Genomic DNA, 23,107 nt, shown 5'->3' on the forward strand with positions numbered 1-23,107 from the left:
TCTGATTCTGTGTCTCCCTCTCTCTCTGACCCTCCCCCCATTCATGCTCTGTCTCTCTCTGTCTCAAAAATAAATAAACGTTAAAAAAAAAAATTAAAAAAAAGACCGGAAGACACAGGTTTGAGGCCCGGCTCGCCCTGATTCTGGGCTTTGATTTCTCAGCTGCTACACGAGAATGTGGCTAGAGCCCTCTCAGGGCTGTCATGAGGTTGGAGTGAGCTAAGGTTTGTGGAAGCGGCTTATAGCCATCCTTCCTCAGTAAGCAAGGCAACTGAGGGGCCCCAGGTTAGGGAAGGCCCTCCCCCAGGCACCTTGGCCGGGTGTTCCAGGCAGGAGGAGCAGACCCGTGATAGCGCCTACCTGTAAGGCACGCATCTTCATGGCCACAGGTCCGTTGAGTGGGACCAGCAAGACGATTAAAGCCACCCCAGCCAAGATGGAAGGACCCAGGTTCTGAGGAGGCATGGATGGATCGATAAGACAAATACCTAAAGAATGTGCACAGACCCCCACAGACGGACAGAAGCCTATGGATCAGAAACGTGGAGCTGGGCAGGAAGCAAGAAATGGTAGTCAGCCAAACAGATAGAAACAAACATACGGAAAAAGGCCAAATACGAAAACAGGCGCAGAAGCCCCCGGCCATCAGACAATGTCAAAAGCTAGGAACAAAGAGGCAAACAGAGGAAGGAGTCCAGACACACAGGAAGGCGACTACAGCCGGCCAGCCAAGGAGAGTCAGACTCACACCCAGGCCCCCCGGCACCCTGTTCCAGCAGACCTTCCTATAGATGACACCTGTGATCGCCGAACGAAGCCTCAACACCATCACATAGATACAGTGGAGATACTGTTGTGAGAGCGGAGTCACAGAGCATGCAAACATCGGCCGGGCCACCGGGAAACCCCACCAGGTGGAGGCCACGGGGTTTGAAATAAACCTGATCAGGATGCTGCAAGGAGAGGAGAGAGGCATGAGAGCGGGGAGGGGTCCCCCAGGCCACTCCTTCTACTGCCGCCCTCCCCTCCCACCCTTAGCCTCCACTCTCCCAGGCAGGGGCTGCTGGTCCTCCACACCCTCACCCAGACCACCCCCACACCCCGGCTCAGCCCTATGCCACCTTAAGACCATGACCCCCCCATCTTCCGTCCCTTCTGCCCTCACCTCTTTTCCCACCTGCCGTGGCCCTGCGGCCCACTGCTTCTATCACTCTCTCCCTGCGAGCCTGCCTGCCTGCCTTTCTTGCCTCTTGGACCACGTGGCAGGAAGAGATGCCACAGGTCCATAGCTTAGACTTTCCTGCACCTTCTCCTTGGCTGCTGAAGGCTCTAGAACCTACCACACGACCCCACAGACGCTCCCCCTCAAATCCAGCCTTTCCAACATCAGTGGCCCCCGGTGCTGCTGGTGACCTTCTCCAGGGTGCTAATCTACCTCTTGTCCCCTGGCCCTCTGCACCTTTTGTCTCTAACCTTCTCACTGCCCCCACTCCCCACCCCACCCCACTCAGTAGCCGCCCCACTCGTGTCTTACCACTTACCCACCCATTGAGAACTCCCTGACAACCACGGACTTCCCTCCAAACACTTGCTCTCTTCTTTTTCTTCTGGCTTTCTGAGTCTGATCCTGCCCCGCTGAGCCCTGACTCCCATCCATCTGCTCAGCAACATGCTCCCTCATTGCCACCTTTTCTGGACCATCAACATCTTCATCCCTGCTGGTGGCTCTGTACCTTCACCCACCGGCATGACCAAGTCTCTTCCATGTTGGGACAAACCTCCCCTCGACCTCATGGAGCTACCTCCCGAGGTGTAGACAGGCCTCTCCTTTTGCTGCGTGTTGACTGTGTCTCCCCCCCAAAAAGACGTTCCAGTCCTAACCTCCGGTACCTGCGAATTTGACCTTATTCAAAAATAGGGTCTCTACGGATGTAATCAAGTTAGAATGAGGTCATACTGGAGTCGGGTGGGCTCTAATCCAGGGACCGGTGTCTTTATAAGAGAAGGAGAAGGGGATTTGCACACAGAGACCTACAGATGTGAGTGCGCACACAGATATGTGCCCATGGACGTGGACACACACACACACACACACACACACACACACACACTGGGGAGAATGCTGGAGGCCGACATGGGGGTGATGTGTCTACAAGCGGAGGCCAAGGATTGCCAGCAACCACAAGAAGCTAGGAGGCACAGTACAGATTCTCATTCAGAACCTCTAGAAGGGGCCAACCCCGCCAACATCTTGATTTCAGACTTCTGGCCTCCAGAACTGTGAGACGGTAAGTTCCTGTCGTTTTAAGGCCCCTCCCCACCTAGTTTGTGGCAATTTGTCCCAGCAGCCATAGGAAATGAATGCGTTTTCCTTATGGGAACTTTCTAGACCTCCCTAGCCCCTGCTCTCCAAGGCAGACCCACTGCTCTAGGTCCTTCCCCTCCGTCTCAGCCTCTATTCTCGGCACTAACAAACCCCACGTTGTCCCCCTCAGGCTCTATTTCACCGGCCAACCTGCTGCACTGGAGGCCATGCTTTCTGCCAGAAGTATTCTCTGTGCTCTGCTCCACGACTGGCTCTTTCCCCAGCTTTCGCCCTTCCAAGCCAGCCTTCTGCTCACCCCTTACCTGTCACAGTTCCCTAGGGCTCTGTCTGGGGCCACCGACATGAGTTCTCTGGGAGAGCCCAGCCACAGACACCGGACCCTGGGCCTCTACCTGATGGCTCTGAAACTGTGGTCTCCAGCTAGCTGGGAACGTCCCCTTGGGGGCACCTTGACTCCAACGTAGCCAAGACTCAACTCACCACCTTGCCTGGTGCCCAGCTCCCTCCTCCTGCTGCATTCATCATCTCAGAGAAAGATCCGACAGCCAGGTGGCCCACGACCCCTCCCTCTCCCTGGCAATTCCCCAGCAGCTCCTGAATCGTATCTCATTCCTGGCCTGGACTCTCCTCTGATCTGGTTGGCCCACCTCCATCCCGCCACCCGGCCCTACATCCCCTGACAGAGGGGTCCTTCTGAAATGCAAACCAGATGCCCCTCCCCTGGCTTCAAATCTTCCAAGGATCTCCTTAGCTCTCCCTCTCTCTCCCTCCCTAGGGTCACCCTTTCCTCCGGAAATACCCGGAGTTCTTGAGTCATGTCGGCTGAGGCCTTTGTGACTCTGCATGCGCTGAACTTTCTCCTCCTTCCTCACCTAGTTGACCAACACCTGACTGTCCTTCCCACCTTGCTGACCTCTCCTGGAAGCAAGTGCACCTGCTGTTGCTCCTTCCCAGCCTGGCCTCCTTGTCCCTCCTAGGGATTTCCAGACACCCGAGTCTACCTCTGTCTGCACAGTGCTCTAATGGATTCCCACATTGGTCTTCCACCGTGTCTTCTAGATCTCTGCATCCCTAGTATCTAGCGTCATTCTGGTACACTGGGGGCTCAACAGCTGTTTTTTGAATGAGAATACACCGATGCACACGTGGAGGGACAAGGTGTTGGGGGGCTCAGCGGCGAGGTAGCCCTCCTTCTTACCCCCCAATTTGAGAGCTTTCCCTGGTCCAGGCCACTCATGGGACAGACGACAGAGCCTATCAACTGGCAAGGACCCCCTGGCTGGAGTTCAGAGCCCTGGACTCCAATCCATCTTTACCAGCTGTGTGTGCCCTCGGGCAATTTCACCTCTCTGAGTTCCTGCTTCCTCGTTCGTTTTGCGTTTAGTTTTTCCACTTCCTCTCTCTAGTAAGATGGGATTAGGGGCACCTCTCTGTAGGATTGTTGGGGGTGGGGGTGGGATTTGAAGAGAGGACGTTTGTTCATCCGCCCGCCAGGGTGCCTGGCATACAGCACGTACCCGATGAAGATGAGCTGGATGGGAATTGGGGAAACTCTGGCACAGGGGTATTGTCACTTGCCAAAGGCCACACAGCAAGTGGGGAGAGCCCCTTCGGTCCCGGTCTGGGATCTTTCCCATGGTGTCCCTCTGCGCTCAGACCTCAGGGACGCCAGCCGGCGCCCCTTACCCAGGAGGGTAGCAGCAAGAGTGAGTGTGGTCAGACCTGAGCAGCTGCGGATTGACGAAGGAGAGCAGGTCCTGGGTCAACTTGAAGCAGATGCTCGTGAAGATGCCGGAACCACAGGTGGCCAGCACGGCCCGCGGGAAGGATGGCTCCCGGGGCCGGGGCCGGCCCCCGAGCAGCACCACATCCTCACCGGACACACTCTTCCCAGATGCCACCGCGGCCTTGTGTCTGGTCCAGGGAGGAAGGAGCAGTGGGTAGGAAGGGTCACATGCGCCCCACGAGACAAGCACCAGTGGGGCCTGACGAGGAGCAGGGGGTGCAGGGACCTGCTTTCTCGGCTCTTAGGACTGGCGGAGGGATAGACAACATGACCTTCCGGGTGAGAACTCCCCAAGTGACTCTGTCTGCAGGCGTATGAGGCTATCTCACGGGCCTTAACCACTACCCCCAAGAACTACAACTCAAGCAATTTCCAGCCCTCTCCCTGCCTCCACAGCATGGCTCCAGGGAGGATGCCGACAGGAAAGGGAGACAAGGGCAGAGATGGCGAGTGACCTGGTCACTGAAGAGCTGGGCAGGGAGAGGGTAAAGGTGGCATGGAAGGGAAGAGAGGGGGTGCCGCATGCAGACTGGGGGGCCCGTATGTCTTCTCCGAGGCCCCGAACTAAGGAAGCCGAGACACCACAGACTAAGTCCAAGTCCCTGGCTCCTCCACCAGCCAGCTGCCCATCAGGGGCTCTGGGCTGAAAAAGCACGGAGGTCCTGGGTCCCCAATTATGGGTGGGAGGGAAGGGGGTTCAGTCCTGGGGTCAGAAATGGGTAGGGAAGGAGGACTCGGAGCTCTAGCTCTCTTGGTTGGGCAGTTGGCCAGACAGGTCCCTGGGTCTTTGATGGGAAATTGCCAGTGGGAAGGCCCTTCAGTCCAAGGATCATCTTCTTCGGTCCCTTCCTCCAGACAGGAGGAGGCGGGATTGAGAAGAGGGGCTGGCCTCAACCTTCTTCCCCTGACCCTTCCCCTTCTGAGGAAAGTCCCTGGAAAACACCTTTCAGGACGGGCACGATAGCACAGTGGTGAGAGCAGTGGGTCCGGACACCAGTGGGTTCCAGCCCCGCCACCACCAGCTCGGGGACCTTGCAGGCCCTGTTAAGCCCTCGCTCCTCAGCGTCCACTTGTAACACGGAAACAATAGAACCCACACGGCAGGGCTGTTAGAGATTGAGTGAATCTACGTGTTTAGGGCCACGTAGCGACAGACTAAGTGCTACACAAGTGTCAGCTAGTCCCTGGAATTAGAAGAGCTGGGGAGAGCTGGCCCCACTCAGGCCCGGGCGTCCCCCCTCAGGACCGCCCGCACCTGCTTTTCTCCCCACCCCCACCCCTGCGATCGGCCTCAGGGCTACCTGCCTCCCCCGCAGGAGACTTGGGATGTGGGAACCCAGGGAGGGCCTCACCGCGCTGCCTGCTTCTGCTGCTTCTTCCAAGCCTCTGTCAGCCTGTCCACCACCACCTGCGAGCGGTCCTCCTCGGTCAGGGACCAGAGGTCCTGCTCCTCCAGGGGGCGCCAGTAGCCAAGGATGGCCATCCTGGGGCGGGCAGCAAGCCCACGCAGGGTCAGAGCTCAGCAGCCTAGAGCTAGGGACCAGGGTCTCCAGAGCCCCCAGAGTCTCCCTGAAGGGCTGTGGCCACGGGCAGGATCTCCTTTATTGCCCCAGTGAACAGCCTGGAGGTCACTGCCTCCCATCCCGAGTTCCTATCCCTACCCACCCCGTCTCCACCTCTTCCCCAGATGCCATGTTGACCCTCGCGCCTTGGTGATGAAATTCACACCGACTGTGGCCCCGGGGAGAGGACAAGTGCGGGTGGATGGAGTCCCAGACCCAGGTGCCTCCTCAGTGTGGTGTGGTTAATGAGCTGTCACCCAGGTCACAGACACAATTATCCTGCTCAAGCCACACTGAGGGGCCGCCAAGGAAATGACAAGCTGTAAGCTTATCCCAGATGGAAGAGCTCGGAAGTAATTACAGTTTCCCTCTAGCTCCCGGGGCCTGTTCCTGTGAACAGGCCCAGATGCAGGGCTGGGATGGGAGCTGGGCCAGCCGGGCCTCTACACTCAGCCCCCAGTCCAAATGGTCCAAATGGACAGGTTTCCTCACCCTCGCCTGCCCCGAATGCCCTCTGGGGTCAGGGTTTGGGGCAGGGAAACAAGCCGGCTCAACTTCTGCCCGCTCCCCTTCCTCCCCACCTCCCCTCTCCTCCTCCCTCTGGCCCAGCACGGAGGGAGAGCTGACTCACTTTGTGAACCACCAGAAAGACAGGCGGGAGAAGAAGCCAGCGCTGACCTCTGGGGAGGGGTTCTAGAAGATGAGAGGGTAGGAGAGGAAGACTCTGGCTCCCGAAGCGGAGCAGAGGGAGCAGGGGCCCTCGTTCCTTCCTGGAGGGAAGGACGACATGGGGATGGAAGGAACTGGAAGGGACGGGAGCTGCTGGTAAGGGCTGGGCTGAGGAGTGGGCTGTGGAAACCCCACGGCCACCCGGCCTCCATGGCAGACTCACAGGGTCGACATTCTTTGGGGAGAAAAATGGCGGCTGCTCCCTGAAGCAGGACAGGATGAGAGCGAAAAGCACCAGGGCGAAGTAGATGTAGAAGGTGGCGAAGCGGAAGGGTCTGAGGTCTTGCCCTGCAGGGGAGAGTGGGGAGGGACGTCAGACACAGGTAACCCTGGACCTGCAGTCCTGCCCCCCCACGGGGTCCTTTGGGGTACCAGGCTCCCTCGGGGTGGGATGCAGGACCCAGAAGGTTCTGAGAGATGGGGCGAGGTCACGAGGCGGCCGCTGTTCGGTGAGGGCTAGCCAAGCACCCCACCGAAGTCACCTTGTCTAACCCTCCCCACAGGGTAGGAAATCTCGGGATATCCAGTTTGCAATCGAGGAAATGATCGCGAAGCAACTGGCCCAGGATCACAGAGAGGGCGACTAGAATGTTCTGAGCCTGCACTTTTACTACCACGTTCGACTGCCCCCCACCCTGGAAACGGAGGAATCTTGCACCCCACCATCGCAGGAAAGGTCAAGACGAAGACCAGAGAAGTGAGGGGGATGGGAAGAAAAGGGGAGAGCAGGACAACAGGACTTCCTGGTAGGACAGACTACTCGTGCCCGTCCTCACACACGTGTCCAATACGCAGACGCTGGCAGACCCCTGGCAGACCCTGCACGTGGCGGTGCCCTTGGTGGCGGCAGAAGGCCCCTTGTATCCGGTGAACGCCCCACAATGGCCGTGTCCCGCCTCATTCCCTTGTGTGACACCAGCCCTCACCCCCGGCTCCCCGGTCTGCTTCCCAGCACAGATACAGCAAGTAGGGGACAACGTAGAAAGGACTGAATAGCAGGGGAGGTCCTGGGAGCAGGGGAGGGGCAGCTTGGGACCCAGGGGTGACCTTGAGCCCCGAGGCCATCCCCTAGATGGGGCTGCACCTGGCAGGTTCCCCTTTTGCCCCTTACCTTTGCCACGGCTGACAGGATCTTGGAGCGGAAGGGGACAATGGCACAGACCACACACGGGAACCAGAAGATGATGAGGACTCCTGGGGACTGTACCCCTTGCAGCCACTCATGCTGGATTAGCAGAGTGGCCAGCCGCTGTGCCGAGAGGGCAAGGAAGGCTGGGCCGGAGTACAGAGATATCTGAACCTTCTCTGTCCTCCCCACCCCACATGGCCAGATGTTTTCGGGGTCACTCCTTCCTCTTCCCACTGCTAAGGTGTCCGGCCCTCTCCAAGGAGCCCATGGCTCCCCTATCACGGTCCCACAACTCACTGGAGACCCTCCCCCATCAACTTCCAGGGCCCCGCACTGACCACGGTGACCTCCACCAGCAACGGGGTGACAAAGAAGATGGGGGCGGGGGCCCAGCCGTGGACCAGGCCATGGAAGGCGTAGAAGAGGTCAGCCCAGGAGATGCACCACAGCAGGACGCCCAAGGCCTACAAACAGGGCGCAGGGTGGAAACCCCACCTCCAAAAGTAGGGAGGGTTCCCACTGGAGGATGTCCTTTTTTTTTAATCTTTTTTTTATGTTTATTTTTTATTTTTGAGAGGGAGACAGAGACAGAGGCAGAGAGCACACACAAGCAGAGCACACACAAGAGAGTGAGAAAGGGAGACACGGAACCTGAAGCAGGCTCCAGGCTCTGAGCTGTCAGCCTAGAGCCCGATGCAGGGCTCGAACCCACGGACTGTGAGTTCATGACCTGAGCCAAAGTCTGGCACTTAACAGGCTAAGCCACCCAGGCGCCCCTGGAGGATGTCCTTTTATCCTACCCAGGGTCTGGCCCCGGAGGCTAGGTGGTGCACTGGCCAGAAGCGCCCCGGGGGCGGGGAGAGTGTTGCCAGAGAACTTTCTTGAACTTTCGCAAGCAGGGACTATCTCGTTTGACCGCAGACTCAGCTGGCAGGCTGTCGTGGCCTGAGCTGTGGGGCAGGTGTAGCTGGGAAAGCGTTCAGCCACCGAGGGTGGGGGATGGGAGGGGGGAGAATCATGATGAGGAGAACCTTCCGGGTCCCAGCCCCACCCGCGAGAGATCCCTGACCCCCTGACCGTCTTGAGCCTGGAGAGGTGGGAGAGGATAACGTAGCCTCGGTGATGGTGCCGCAGATGGAAGAGGTAGCAGGGCAGGGCGGCCCCCAGGTAGATGCAGGGGACCCAGGCCAGCAGGGAGTTCTGGAAACAGGGAGTGAGGTCCGGGTCGTCGCTGTACACCGACAGATTGGCATCCTGGGGGCAGAGGGAACAATTCGGTGCTGTGGCAGCCTGCCGCAGAACGGGGCTCCCCCTCGAGGAAGGTGGCTGGGCCAGATAGGCGCTCCACCTGCTCCGGGCGTCAGAAGGCACGTGGAGACCACACGAGGTGGGTGTGCAAGCGAGCAAGCCCCGGGAGGAGTGTGCGCTCTCCCAGGAGGCCATGGTCGCCCCTCTTTTCTCATTTCCCTCTGTCTCGAATTGAGGTATCGTTAAAGCACGATAAAGTGTGCCCATGTAAAGTGCACAACCCAGTGGGCTTGGAAGTCATACACACCAGCAAAACCACTGCCGCGGGAAAGATACAGGGTATTTCCATCATTCCACAACCTCCCTTGGGCCCCTCTGCAGCCCATCCCTCACAGGCAACCACTGCCCTGCTTTCCACCATTCTAGATTTCTACTCTTTAAAAAAAAAAAAAAAATCAGTGTTTTATTTTTTATTCATTTTTGAGAGACAGAGAGACAGAGCGGGAGCGGGAGAGGGGCAGAGAGCAAGGGAGACACAGAATCTGAAGCAGGCTCCAGGCTCTGAGCTGTCAGCACAGAGCCCGAGGCGGGGCTCGAACTCACGAACCGTGAGATCATGACCTGAGCCACTGAGTCACCCAGGCGTTCCATGTGTTTTATTTTATCAACGCGATACATGCGCATGGTTGAAGAGCCCACTTCCTCTCCATGCCTCTCCCAGGGAAGGGACTGGGAGCTTCTCTGAGATTAATTTGCTTCTCCTTTGCATTCAGGAAAGTGATCCATCACCCCACCTACCTCACTGACTGGGTAGGCTCAAAGGAGCAAGGGAATGAAGAGAGAGCTTTGTACGTTACAAAGCCTGGGTGACCAACCATCCCCATTTGGGACTGCCCCTGTCCTAGCACTAGAAGTCTGGTATTGGTGGGGAGCCACTGAGTCACGACAAGACCGGGTCCAGTCTTTGAATACAACTCCACCCACCAAGCTTTTTGGAAAGAGGTGGGGGAATACATTCAAACACGTATTTTAGTGAGGTTGTTTCTTCCAAGGTCACAAATGAACTGATCTTCCAACCTCCACAAAGCATTAGATGTTCTTTCCAGAAAGCTCAGAAAATATAAGCAGGTAACAAAAAAACCAAAAAACCAAAAACCAAAAAACCCATCCACAATCTCATCCATCTAGAGACAACGGCTAACACCAGAGGATATAAAACTCCTTACTTCCCAACTGCCCATTTAAATAATGATCATTTTTAATTCTGTCCAAGTTATACTTTCACATAACTTTTTTTTTAAAGAGCTGTCAACACAGAGCCCAACGGCGGGGCTTGAACTCATGAACTTCGAGATCATGACCTGAGCGCAAGTTGGATGCTTAATGGACTGAGCCACACAAGTGCCCCCCTAGTTCCATTTTCTAGGGGCAAATACGTTCAAATATGCTAACTTCTATCTACTTCTACATGTTAAAGCAATTTGTTCTTACCTTTATTGTTCGATTTATTATTTGATAACGAGGCTGCACCTGTCTTGTCCTTCCCATTTGAGTGTCCTCACCCTTCCAGTATAGAATGGCTTTTGTCATCTAAATATTCAGAGTTTACACTTACTTGACTCTGTCAAGGTCCACTACAGTGGGCTCTATGTTTTTCAAGCTGTGTGATGTTGAGCAACATGCTTAACCTTTGCCTCTCTGGGCCTTGGTTTCTTTGAAGGTAATGTTGGGGATGACATCTCCCCAACCCCCTCCCCTCTGGCTCCTCAGCTGTCATACTAGTCCAGGCCCTCACTTCCCCCCTGAGTAATTTCCATAAGGTTCTGATCTTTTCCCTTGCATCCCCTAGGTGCCCAGATCCCTGCCCAGACAGACCTCTCCCTTCCTCCCTGGTCTTTCTTTCTAAGTCTCCTGGCCGGTTCCCTCTCTTGGCATGGCAGTATCCCGGGGGCCCATCCAGCTCCTTCTACACACCAGTGACTCTCCTTACCTTCTCCTTGCCTTCTCTGCTCTTTTTTTTTTTTTTTTTTTTTCAACGTTTTTTTATTTATTTTTGGGACAGAGAGAGACAGAGCATGAACGGGGGAGGGGCAGAGAGAGAGGGAGACACAGAATCGGAAACAGGCTCCAGGCTCCGAGCCATCCGCCCAGAGCCTGACGCGGGGCTCGAACTCACGGACCGCGAGATCGTGACCTGGCTGAAGTCGGACGCTTAACCGACTGTGCCACCCAGGCGCCCCCTCTTTTTTTTTTTTTTTTTAATGTTTATTTTTGAGCGCAAGCGGGGAAGGGGCAGAGAGAGAGAGGAAGACACAGAATCCAAAGCAGGATCCTCACTCTGAGCTGTCAGCACAGAGCCCAATGCGGGGTTCGAACCCATGAACTGCGAGATCATGACCTGAGCCAAAGTCAGTCGCTTAACCGCCTGAGCCACCCAGGCGCCCCATCTTTCTTTTCTTTATAGCACCTGTCACCTTCTAACATGCTATATAAGTCACTGGCTTATTGTGTTTTCTCTCATCTTTTCCCGCTGGGGTGCCATTTTTATTTCATTTATTGATGTGTTTTAAGTACTTAGAACAATGCCAAGCACATAGCGGGGGTGGCGGGGAATGTGGTTACCTAACTTAAATGAAACATTTGTTGAATAAATGAATGAATAAAATAATAATTTTATACTTTCCCCTTAAACCTTCAGCGGTGCCCTAAAGCCTAGAAGACAAAGTCCAAGCATATTACTACGGCATTCGAAATTTCCAGCTGGTCCTGAATCATCTGATCCTGGGAACTACGGAACTATCCACATGCTTGAGTTCTCCCATCTTTTTAAAAAAATTTATTTAAATGTTTATTTTTGAGAAAGAGAGAGAGAGAGACACAGTGCGAGCGGGGGGAGGGGCAGAGAGAGAGGGAGACCCAGAATCCAAAGCAGGCTCCAGGCTCCGAGCTGTCAACCCAGAGCCCGACGCGGGGCTCGAACTCACGAACCGCGAGATCATGACGTTTAACCAGTGGAGCCACCGAGGCGCCCAATTGCATTCTCGCATCTTAAAATACTCACGGAGTGGTCTGCACACCCTGCCTCCCTTTCCTCACCTTCTACTCTTTACTTCCATCTGGGTCAGCCCTCTGCCCTCTGATGCCCCTGCCCCAGAGCTCTTCCTGAAATGCAGCTTTGTGCCCCCTTGCTTCAGGGCCATGAACCTACATTGCCTCCTGCTGCTCATGGGGCACCCACGCACCCTGCAGCCCTCTCTTCCCCGCTGCCCCTTTCCCCTGCTGCCAGCTCACTTCGTTCTAAATGTGCTCTGAGGGTCCCACCGCTACGCTTTTGCTCAACCTGCTTTCTGTCTCTTCCACCCTCCATCTGGTGGGCCTGGCTTGGGAGCCACGTCTCCCACCGTGAATACCCCCCCGCCTCTGAAGTCAGCACCTCATGAGGGATCCGCCTTTCTAGAGCATCCGTTTTCTCGCTTGATGATGCCGTGTTGAGGGTATGCTCTGAGTCGCACCCTGGGCTGGGCGCACCCGTGGCAGACGTGTCCCTGCCTTTGGGGAGCATGAGGTCCAGGGGCATGCTGCTTTGGGGTATTAGATTCACGCCCCGGTGGGCAAAGTGTATACCACGCACAGCTTGTAGTCTAGGGCGCTGCATTCAGTAGTCTCTCAGGCAAAGTGAGCTCAGGACCCACAAGGACTAAGGACTCCTGCTGAGCACCTGGCATTCTGGCCCAGGGCTCGGTGCCGCGTCAGAGCTGGGTACACCCCTAGGCCTAGTCAAGACACCCCAGGGGGAGGGCAAGCAGACACAATTAATCCAGCCCTTTGCCCTTTTTAAAACACTTCTTATGGGGCGCCTGGGTGGCTCGGTCAGCTAAGTGTCCGACTTCGGCTCAGGTCATGATCTCACGGCTCGTGGGTTTGAGCCCCGCGTCGGGCTCTGTGCTGGCAGCTCGGAGCCTGGAGCCTGCTTCGGATTCTGTGTCTCCCTCTGTCTCTGCCCCTTTCCCGCTCGTTCTCTCTCTCCCCCCTCTCAAAAATAAATACATATAAAAATAAATAAACAAAACGCTTCCTGTTCAACTTCCAGAACGCTGGCTATTATAAACTTACAGAAAAGCGCACACATTTTAAGCGTACTCTTCAGTGAATTCTCACACACTGAACATACTTGTGTAACCAGCACCCGAATCGTTGCTGGGAGCAACGAGACATTGCTGGGACCTAGACACCCCCTCCTCGTGCCCCCTCCCAGCCACTACTCACCGCAGAGGAACGCTATCCTGACTTCTAACCTTGTGGATTACCTTTTGCCCATCTGGCGTCTTCCCCTAAAGGAAATTATACAAGTATGTGTCTTTCACGTCTGGCTTCTTTCACACACCTCTGTGTTTGTGGGGGTCATCCTCGGGGTTGAGTGTGAGTAGGGATTCTCCCTCCTCATTTCTAAGTGGTGGCCCTTGTACCAAGGGACCTTCTGGGTGGTGGCGCATCGCATGAATGGACCCATGTATGTATCCATTCTATTGTCAGTGGCAGCCCCACCCTATTTTAAACGTAGCAAGCCCATGAAACCCACCCACTTCCTCATGATCCGGCTGGCCTGCCCAAGGCCATCCATAACTCAGACCTTCAGGTCTCCAGACCTCACTGGGCCCAGCCTGAGCCTCACCTCCTGCAGGAAGCCTTCCTGGGACACCCCAGCCTCTGCCAGGGCTTTCTTTTGCTTTATCCTGGGTGGTTTTGGCAGCCAGGTGAGTGACTGTCACCTGAGAGTGATAAAGGCCCCCTCTGTGGCATTTTGTTACAGCACCTACATGGTCATTACCTGGCCATCATTTCAGAACAACTTCCAGAAGTAGAGAAGTGGAACGGTATTAGGTCCAGCTCACGAAAGAGAAAGCAGGCTCCACCCAGTCGGGCAACAGGTCAGAGGACCTGGCCGCAGAGAGCTGGGACAGGCACCCAGGCCTCGTCACAGCAAGCCTGGGTTTCTCCTGACCCCCGCCACCTGCACCTGCACACATATCCCATCTCCTGCAGCAACGTGCGCCCTGGAGGGCAGACGCCCGGCCCCCGCCCCTCCAGCCCCCTGCACGGGGCTGGGTACACAGGAGCAGCCCGGATACGGTGTGGGTGCTGATGACAAGGGAGTGTGTATGTAGCAGGGATGGAGCCCGAGTTCGAAGGCCATGATGGGGAATCACTGCCTGAACGTGCAAGTCGGGGGCATGGCTTTTTAAGGCAGGTGGGGAGTGGCCACAAAGCCTGATGCAGAAGGCCCAGTACGAGTCGCCACTCCCGAGCCACGGAAGTGGGGACGAGTTCCTTCACCTTCCGAAGCTCCGTCTCCAACGTGAGTACTGGGGTGGGGGTGGGGGTGGGGTGGGGATGCCTGCATCTCAGGCAGCTCCCCACAGGGAGAGAATGAACAACAGGTCACCCCGCGTCTCACAGGACAGCACTCAGGGAGACAGGTGCCAAGCAAGAGGCTGCTGGGACTTTGTTTTGGTTTCACACACAGGCTGCACTGTGGCAACAATCAAGAGATCTTGGGGGCGTGAAGCCTCAGATGGCTGCTTGGACCGACGGGGAGATCCAGCCTAGGCTCCTTTACCTTGGCCACCTTGGCAGAGCCTTCTGCAGGGGCGGTGGGCACCCGCCCATGCCTGTGCCCCTAGATGATTCACCCCAGAGCCCTTGCTGGGACATCGAGGGGACAGATCATCCACAATGCGTCCAGAACCGAACTCCTGCCCACCCCCACCTCCCTTGGCCCGTCCCATTTTCCCCAGCCACTGGAACACACGCTCCATGAGGACCGGGGTGTTCACCACAGGGCCCCAGAACAGTGGTCGGCACAGGAGAGGACACTCATAATGCATTTGGTGAACAAAAGAACGAATGAATGGAGAAAGGAATGAATGGAGAAAGGAAAGGAATGAACCGGGCTGAAGCCCGGTTTCTGCAGCTGAGTGCCCAGGGGTACAGTATGCTCTCTCTCTGACAGCAAGACCACAGCCCTTGGCACCCAAGGGGGGTCTCTGATCCAAACAGAGTGCAAAGGACAGGGTTGGTGCAGGTCATTCCTCGACCCCATGAAGCTCCCTACAATTCTGCTGGGCAGGGTGAATGATCCCCTCTGAAACCACGAGCATTCAAAAGAGAAGAGCTGGGTTGGGCTGGACTGGCAACCCGGCCCACAGCCCGCCCCCCCACCCCCACCCCCATACAGTTTCCACAGGCGACAACAGCTTCCTTAATAATGCGATTCGACAGCTGCACGGGGCTGATAAGGTCTGGCGCCCAGTGGGCCGCACGGAGGAGGGCCCCTCCTAGGGCTGAAATCCCTAGAGACTCAAGCAGGAGCCAGGTGGGTGGGAGGATGGCCCTGGCTGGGTCACAGTTCTGTCAGGGACTTCCCAGCACCCTCCCAACCCCCCCTACCCTTCCCACCCCCCCTACCATCCAGCCCCATCTCCCCCCCCCCCCCGCCCTCCCCCCGGGGCCCCAGGCTTGTGGACAGCCTCTGCTCGGTGAGAAGAGTAATTACTTCCTTAATCCTGTGCAGGAGGGAGAAGGGAGGAGAAGCGATCAACTGACAAGTTCATTTATCTCAGCAGAAATGGAGGTGCCGAAAGGGCAAGGGCCTGCTCTGATCCCTGATCCCCGATCCCCATTCAAGCTCACTGCCCTACTGTGGCTGCAACAGCAGCCTTTGCAAGGGCCTGGGGGTGGGGACAAAGCCCTCTGTGCTGGGCAGCCTGTGGCTCATGGGCCCGCTGGCCCAGATGCTGAAGGGGGGCCTGCCAACCACCAAGGACTCTGGTTATTTGAGCACCTCTGTGCTCTAGGATTATCATCTCACGTTCACAATAGCTGAGACCCATGGCTGGCTGGGCAGTGAATGCCCCAGATCCCATGGGTTAGCACCAGGACTGGGACCCCGGGCAGTCTAGCTCCAGAGACCCCGTCCCTGTTATACTGCACTTCCTCTAGGACTCCAGCATGACCTCCCACAGGCGTCGAGATCACCTGAACTGTTAAAAATCTCCTTTCGGCCAACACAGCCCCCTCTCGAATCTAGTCTAGCGGTTCTGGGAGCCGCTAGACTAGAAACCTGAATACCCAGTAAGAAGGAGAGATCTCACCCAAGGGTACCACCCCCAGTACGACCTCCTGCACCTACCATGGGAAACAGAAACAGCTCCAGGCGGGGAGGGGAGAGGAGTGGCATACCTGAGTGCCCCCCCACTCTGAGGGATCCCTAATGTTTAGAGGGCTCTAATCATGGCCATGGCCCTGAGCCTGAGAATTAGCCTCCCGGAATCGGTGTGGGGAAACTGTACCTGAAGGGGGCCCCCCCGGAGTCCACCTAAGCTCAGCTGGAGCCCAGAGAGGGTGAGCGGTTTGCCAAAAGTCACACAGCTAGTGAGTGACTGAATGGAACTAGCTGGATGGGAGAAGACACAGGGAGCCAAGCCTCCGCAGGATGAGGGCTTTGCCGACAGCCAAGGGAACACAAAGGTGCTGGTGCCTGACCAGTGGCAGACCCGTGGGTCTCTACCAAGAGCCGCTGCTAGGTAAGCTCCGTGTCCGAAGTGGAGAGAGAGCCAGGGAAAGAGAGGTCTGGACGTGTCAGAGGAGGAACCCGTGAATCTTCCACTGGCCACATCTTCCTTCTTCCTAGTTGGTCACAGAATTTCAGAGTAGGACTCCTTCCTTGACTTGAATCCTCTCTTCAGCATCCATACCAAGTGGTCACTAACCATATGCTTGCACACCCTCAGTGACGGGGAGCTCACTACTTCTCAGGCAATCAGTGCCATCTTTGGACAGTCCTCATGGTCAGGACCTTCTGATATCTGAGCCAACATCAGCCTCCCAAGAGCTTATTGGGGCCCCAGATAGAGACTAATTCTGCTAACCGGTCAAGATCTCCTGGGGCACCGTGTACTTTGTTCACACTTGAGGGCTCCCCTGACTCCGTTGTTCATAACAGAAAACAATCCTCCAGGTGGTAGGCAATGGGGCAGCAAAGGAACACTACCACCTCTTTATTCTAGAAGCATCTTTGGCCTCATTAGTGCTGGGCACTTTGGTCATGGTTCGCTCATTTGGAAATTTATGTCCATAACAATTCCCAAGGAACCCTCGGAGATGCTAGTGATGCACTCTGTGCATTCTGTGTGCGAGCGCCCGGGTGTGTGTGCACAAGTCCAGGGGCTCATGGATGCCCTCTGGCTTGTCTGGGGCTGAGGCAGACAGATTTAAGCCACAAAACCCCCAGCAAAGAGCTGACATAGGGGCCCCTGGCCCAGTGGCCCCGTCAGCCCCTCTCTCATAGGTCTTCCCAGACCTGCCTCCCTCTTCGAACCTCATTTCTCACTTCCCTCTCTTTTCCAGGACTATCAGGACCCTGTCACCCACAGAAAGTTTTGTGGTTCTTGGAATGGTTTCCCATTCCCTGCTCATGTGATCACACCAGTCTTGTGAGGTGGTTAGGAGATGAGTTATTCTATGTCACAGATGAGTAAGGGAGGCTGTGCGGGTAAGCTATGAGAAGGCACAGAGATTAAGTGGGCGGACAGGCCTGAACCATGGCGGGGGGGCCCAACCCCCACCTTTTCAGTCCTGGCTCGGGCCCTTCCCATGCTGCCCTGAACTACTTCCCACAAGGTGGGTCACCCGCAGGCCCCTGAGATAAAAGCTTCTGGGCAGCCTACCCGAATAACGCGCAATACACATGAGATGCAAACTAGCCCACCTTGAAGGTCACCCACAACTCCCGGGCCTCTGGGGTAACTGAACTGGCCCTGGGGATATAGCTCCAGCCTCCTGCCTCGGGTCCTCCCTTGTCTCAGCTCAGAGGAGGAGCCGGAAGGCCCCCTGCTTTCTCCCCACCCCGCCCCGTCACCAACCACACTGGGTCCAGCCTGGGACAACTTCAGGAGCGAGGAGGTGATGTGGAAGACGGTAGCCATTTAGACTGGAATGAGGAAAAGGAGTGAGTTCCCTGTCCTCTGAGGGACCCAAGCAGAGACTGCCACAAGGGATTCATCCCTTGGACCTAATACAGATAAGCTGACTCCCGTGGATCCTGAGGTCTCAGAGGAAGTACACTGAGTTCACGAGCAGCAAGAAGGCCAGGGACAAGGAGCCTAGAAGCCCAAGGATGCACAGTCAGGCGGTGGCAAGGCTGGACCCATGTCTCAGGGGCCCTGCTTCCCAGTCCAGCGCTCTGCAACTTACTGTTGTGTGACCTTGACAAGTCCATTGCCTCCCTGGCCCTCAGTTTCCCAAGCTCTGCGATAAGGCGCTGGGCTAGCTGCTTCAAGCCCCCGAGGTCTGTCTGTGCAACATCTGGGATTCTACAATGTCACAGAAAGGTGCAAGTCAAAGGATCTCTAAGCTTCGAGGAAGAAGGGAGTCGTGAGTTCCTCACCTCCACGTCCTCAGTCTGACTCTGTCCAGTCCCAACCTTCTGTCTGCCGTTAACAGTCTGCCCGGGCACGGGGAGCCCTTGCACTTGAGGCGTGGGTACGTCTGCCCCTTTGATTTGTGCAAGTCCCCTGCGCGGCCATCTCAGCCACCGTGATCCTGCCATGGCCATGCCAGCTGAGTCAAACAAAGTATGCTCATCAACCAAAGGGACAACCTCTGGACTTGGGGACAAATGAGTAGTCCAAGCTGGACGACGGATGTGGGTCCCTATGCGGGTGGGCAAGAAAGTTGTACCACCTTTGATTAATGACCCTTTAGTGATCCAGAGGGAGAAAGAGATCTCCAAAGATACGCTTTTATAGGTACTCCATCGTATAGGTCCCTAGTTTCAAAAATCCATGCACCACCCCTCAGCGCATGCCAAACAGAGTTTGAACAGCCCAAGAACAGAGTTCTTCACCATATACACACTGTATGTACAACACATGCCCACGCACCCACACAAGAACACATCCGCGGATAACACTCACTGGGCACGCGCACATCAGGCATATAGGTACAAACACCTGACGTGGGGAAGAGATTTAGAGATCGAAAATCAGGGGCCTTGGATTCGAGGCCAGCCTACACTGGGCATGCCTGCGTAACCATGGACAAGACCCTCGAACCTGAGACTGTCTGTAAAACGGAGCAACACCACCACCTGCCCCCAGAGCTGCGGTGAAGACCAAAGGAGCTGGTGTGGGTAGGTCTTGAAAGCTGTAAAAAAAAGCTCCTGGGCTGTCTACACTTAAACCTGAACTATGCTAGGGAACTAGAATCAGCAGCCCGAAAAGCACCTGATGTTTTAGAAAAGGATTTGGCATATGAGTCAAAAGGCTTGCTTTTCTAACCCAGCTCTGTTTTCTTGTAACCGGGGGACTTTGAGCAAGTCCCTCCCTCTCTCCCAGCCTCCCTTCCCCCCCCCCACCTCCCTTCTGTAAAAGGAGAGGGTTGGAGAGGGACTCCCTACTTCCTAGTGGCTCTCAACACCAGAGAAAAGAAGGTGGCAGGAGCCCTTTCCAAGAAGAGCAAAGCCAGCTTCCCTAAAGCACCTGGTTGAACAGGTGTTCTGGATGCCCCCGCGGCCGCTGGAAGGGGTCGGGGCAGGCGTAGAGTTGGGCAACTGAGCCCTAGTTCGCGTGGGGGCACCTTCTGATTCGTGCCTCGCTTTCCCGGGCTCTTCCGTGCGTCCCGGGACAGCTGGGCAGGTCCCCATGCATCCCGGGCAGGGATCCGGCGGGGGGGGCGGGGGGGCACGGCCAGACCCCCTCCCGGCGACGCCCCCTCCCCAGGGCCCTCTCAGGAGCTCGCGGATGCGCGCCCTCAGTCCCGGGACACCTCCTTACCCAGAACTTGGAGCCGCACAGGGCGTCCATGGGGTCGAGGCTCCGCGGCCAGGAGGCGAAGGTGGGTAGCCTGCCCAAGTGGGACCTCCGCAGCGCCCCGGAGCCGCCTCCGCCACCGCCCCTCCCCGCGCTCCGCCCCCTCCCGACCCTATCCTCAGCCCTTCGGGTCGAATCTCCTAGTGGCCGAGAACTGCGACAGAGCCTCCCTGAGACTGCGGCTTCTGGAGGAACTTTGAGACAGGGGTGGCGGGCCACTGACACAGCGACAACTCCTTCAAGTGGCCGGTGGGCCGTGCTGGAGAGATGCCCCTCCAGGTACTGAGGCTGAGAGGGCTGGCGCAGGGGTCTGTTTCCAAGGGGCGCACCCCTGCTTCCACCCGGCACAAGTCTGCCGGCCCAGGAGTCGTGGAGACGTGGAAAGTGACTTAGCAAGACTCCCTCCGTGAATACATCCTCGATGAGGTCGCCTTCAACTGTGGGTCTCAGTCTTCTTATCCGTGAAATGGGAATGCTTAGTACTCAGCCAATCAGGAAGTTGACCTCTCCGCCCACAGGTTACCTGGGAACCGGCAGAAACCGGTGGTGCTCCCGGGTGCGGTGTACCCAAGGAGAGGGGGTGGGGAGGGGTCCTAGCGTCATCCAGATGGTGGCTTCCCATGGCCCTCTTAAATGGCTGCCTTGCTGAGGTTCTGTGGCTCCCGGATCTGGTGCCTGCTGCCTCCACTTTTGCTTCTGAGAAACAGGGATAATCCTAGCTGGGAGGGTTACTCTGAGGGTTAGATGGCATCAGCAGGTAAAGCATCAAGCGCCTTGCCTGGCGCACTTGGTGGGCACCCAATAGGTGTTGATTTCCTCCGCTCCAGCCTGGGCAGGGTGGGAGATGGGCAGGTGAAGCCCCAAAAGGAGCCCCCACATGCCCACACTCCCGAGGCTGCGTCTTCACGTTCCCCAACTGTAAAACCCGTTTGGGCTCAGTGGCCTTCTCCTGCTTGCCCAGTTTGGCCACGTTAGGTTCCCTCCGGCCTTCTATCGCTCACTCCCCCAGCAGGATCACAGAAGCCACTTCTCCACTCCTTCTTGGGGCTGAGAAGGAATCCCTCCACCCGCCCCCGCGCCACCTCTCCCCTGCCTTCACCTCCCCAACCCTGTGGTCTTGGCCCCTCTCTGCGGGGTCTGCCCGGGGTTCACCCTGGTGATCCCTTTCCTGGTGCTTGTTCTTAAGTGGTGTTTTCCTCCTTGGGTGCCTAGCTGCAGGCGTGGGGTAGGGGGCGGCAAGATAACACAGGGGCAGCCAGCCACCGCCTGTCCTTCTGGGCAGGCAGGAAGTGACCAGAAGGAAGTCTATGCCCTGAGCTATCAGAACAGAGATCTGAGCTGCGCTGGGCAGAGCAGGGTGGACAAGGCTCCCCCTTCCCAGGCAGAGGGATAGAGGGTCTGCTCCCCCTCCACTGGGCAAGCCCTCTCAGCCCTTTGTCTGCCCCCCTCCCCTCCCCTGACCCAGTCACCCTGCACCCCAGCCCCATCCCAGAGCCCAAGACTTTATAAAGCTTTCACATCTTGTCATAGAGTGCCTTGGGTTATATTTAGTTGTGAAGTACCTGTCTTCCCTGGCAGTCTGAGAGGTCCCCAAGGGCAGGGATTGACTGAGTCACCTCCAACCCCCTCCCTGCCCCGGGCAGTAACTTCTGTATGCCATGTGACCTTAACAAGGCCCTCGAGGTCCCTGGGACTCAGTTTCTTGAGCAACGTGGACAAAACGCCATCTAAGGTCTCTTCTAGCCCTGTTGATCCAGATGCTTCTGTGGTGAGCAGACCGGGGTTCCTCCTCCAACCCTTCCTCTAGTTCGGGGCCAAGAAAGACCCTTGGGTCCTGTCTTCAGCACTGGGGCTGAAGCACTGTCCTTTCCGGGCACCATCCCACGTCGCCTTTGGAGAGCCCTTCGCGAACTCACGGCATTGGGTGGGAGCCTCTGAGGTCACAGCAAGGGGACCTTGGCAATCCTCAACTTCCTTCTCATCTCTCTTGAGCTTCTTCCCTGGGGGTTTGCGGTTTCTGGTCCCTCTTGGAATGTGGTCCCGTTTGCGTAGCCCTTGAATAACAACCATAACATTCCTAGGGCATGAATATTTTGATTCCACCAGAGCAAGTAAACTGAGGCCCTGAGGTGTCTTGTCCCAGCAGAGGAGTGATGAGCTCCGTATCTTCTGAATGCCAGGCCGTTTCCATGCAGACACTTTGGGCAGGGATGCGTGTCTCGTATCCTTAGCTGATGCCCTTGTGCCCATGGGCCCCCTTTCAAGGTTGCTTGCCACGGTCTCCTCCCTACACGCTCACCTCCCTTTCTGCGCCCGGCAAACTACCTGTCCTTGAAGATTTCACTCAAGACCCACACCCCCGCCCCTCTCCAAAGCCTACCTTGAACCTCCCTCACCCCAGTCCTGGACTAGAGACCCTTTCTCTGCACAGTCTTCCCCCTTGTATTGTACTCACTGTCTGTCTTGCTCACCTCCCCCAGGAGACTGTAGACACCTTCAGAACAGGGACCAAGCACGCTTGTTTGTTGCCGTGTCCTCAGCACCCGGGACAGTGCCTGGCAAAGGTGAACCTCAGGAAATGTTTGTTGACTGACTCGACAAGCATCTCATGCCCTTAGAAGAGGTTGTAAGTAACGAGGCTACCGTGGCCTTAGCTGTGGTCCCAGCAGTGGGCACTGTCTGTCCACTCTGTTTTCAACTTTCCAGAACCAGGATGTTTCCGGCCGGAGGCTCCTGTGTAGCAACAAGGACTTGTGGCTTGGGCTGCCGGGGAGACAGGGACTGCACTCCCCCAGCTTTGTGGTCCCAGCCCCATCCTCCCCTCCGACTGACTGCAGCTCCGGGAGGGATGGGCCGAGCGTGTGCTGTACCTCCCTGGCCGGGGAGCATCCCAGGGGAACCCACTGGAGATTTCCTGGCAGGGAGATGGAAAGAGAAAATAATTGCAAGGCACAGCTCTAAGCAGCAATGACAGCAGAGAGAAGAAAGCAGAGCAAGGCAGGGATGGGGAGACCCGGGGGCAGAAAATGCTGTAAACGGGGACAGTCAGGTGGGAACTCGGGCAGGGCGGGGTGTGGAAAAGCAGAGCTCTCCCCTTTACTCACTACCTGATTCTTTTGAGCCCCTTGTGGCTCCTTGAAGGCCTGGAGCACCCCCAAACCAGATCCAGCCCCCACACTCCAGCCTGATGGAAGCCACACCGGCCCCCCTCGTGGCCTCAGCGAGGCTGCCTCTTCGCTCCCAGCCTGCACTTGATCTGATTTGGCATGCATGTGAGCACGGGCTGCTGTGACCGATGCAGGAGTTTTCAAAGCAAGAAGAATGAATTAGCTCCGTGGGCCACCGTCAGCAGCTCCCACCCCTGGACCGGCACTAAGCCAGAGTTCTGAAGTTCTCAGCAGATATCCCCCCTGGGTGTTTGCTGAGGTGCCGCCTCCCTGACCTGCCTCGCTGCGTCCT

The 23,107-nt window shown here is 56.7% G+C and overlaps 1 protein-coding gene across 1 annotated transcript in view; it reads right to left on the reverse strand.

Annotated features, from left to right (window-relative positions):
• The window catches only part of ABCC3 (ATP binding cassette subfamily C member 3), a 32,976-nt gene extending 24,001 nt beyond the window's left edge, over positions 1–8,975 (reverse strand). Inside the window, 9 exon segments of the mRNA XM_032595706.1 lie at positions 361–527; positions 703–953; positions 4,049–4,240; positions 5,465–5,596; positions 6,306–6,367; positions 6,567–6,691; positions 7,508–7,652; positions 7,871–7,996; positions 8,610–8,975. Of these exon segments, the coding sequence (XP_032451597.1) occupies positions 361–527; positions 703–953; positions 4,049–4,240; positions 5,465–5,596; positions 6,306–6,367; positions 6,567–6,691; positions 7,508–7,652; positions 7,871–7,996; positions 8,610–8,975 (1,566 nt within the window).
• Between the last annotated feature and the right edge of the window lie 14,132 nt (positions 8,976–23,107).

This window comes from Lynx canadensis, chromosome E1 (genome assembly GCF_007474595.2).
Source record: "Lynx canadensis isolate LIC74 chromosome E1, mLynCan4.pri.v2, whole genome shotgun sequence".
Taxonomy (NCBI): Eukaryota; Metazoa; Chordata; class Mammalia; order Carnivora; family Felidae; genus Lynx; species Lynx canadensis.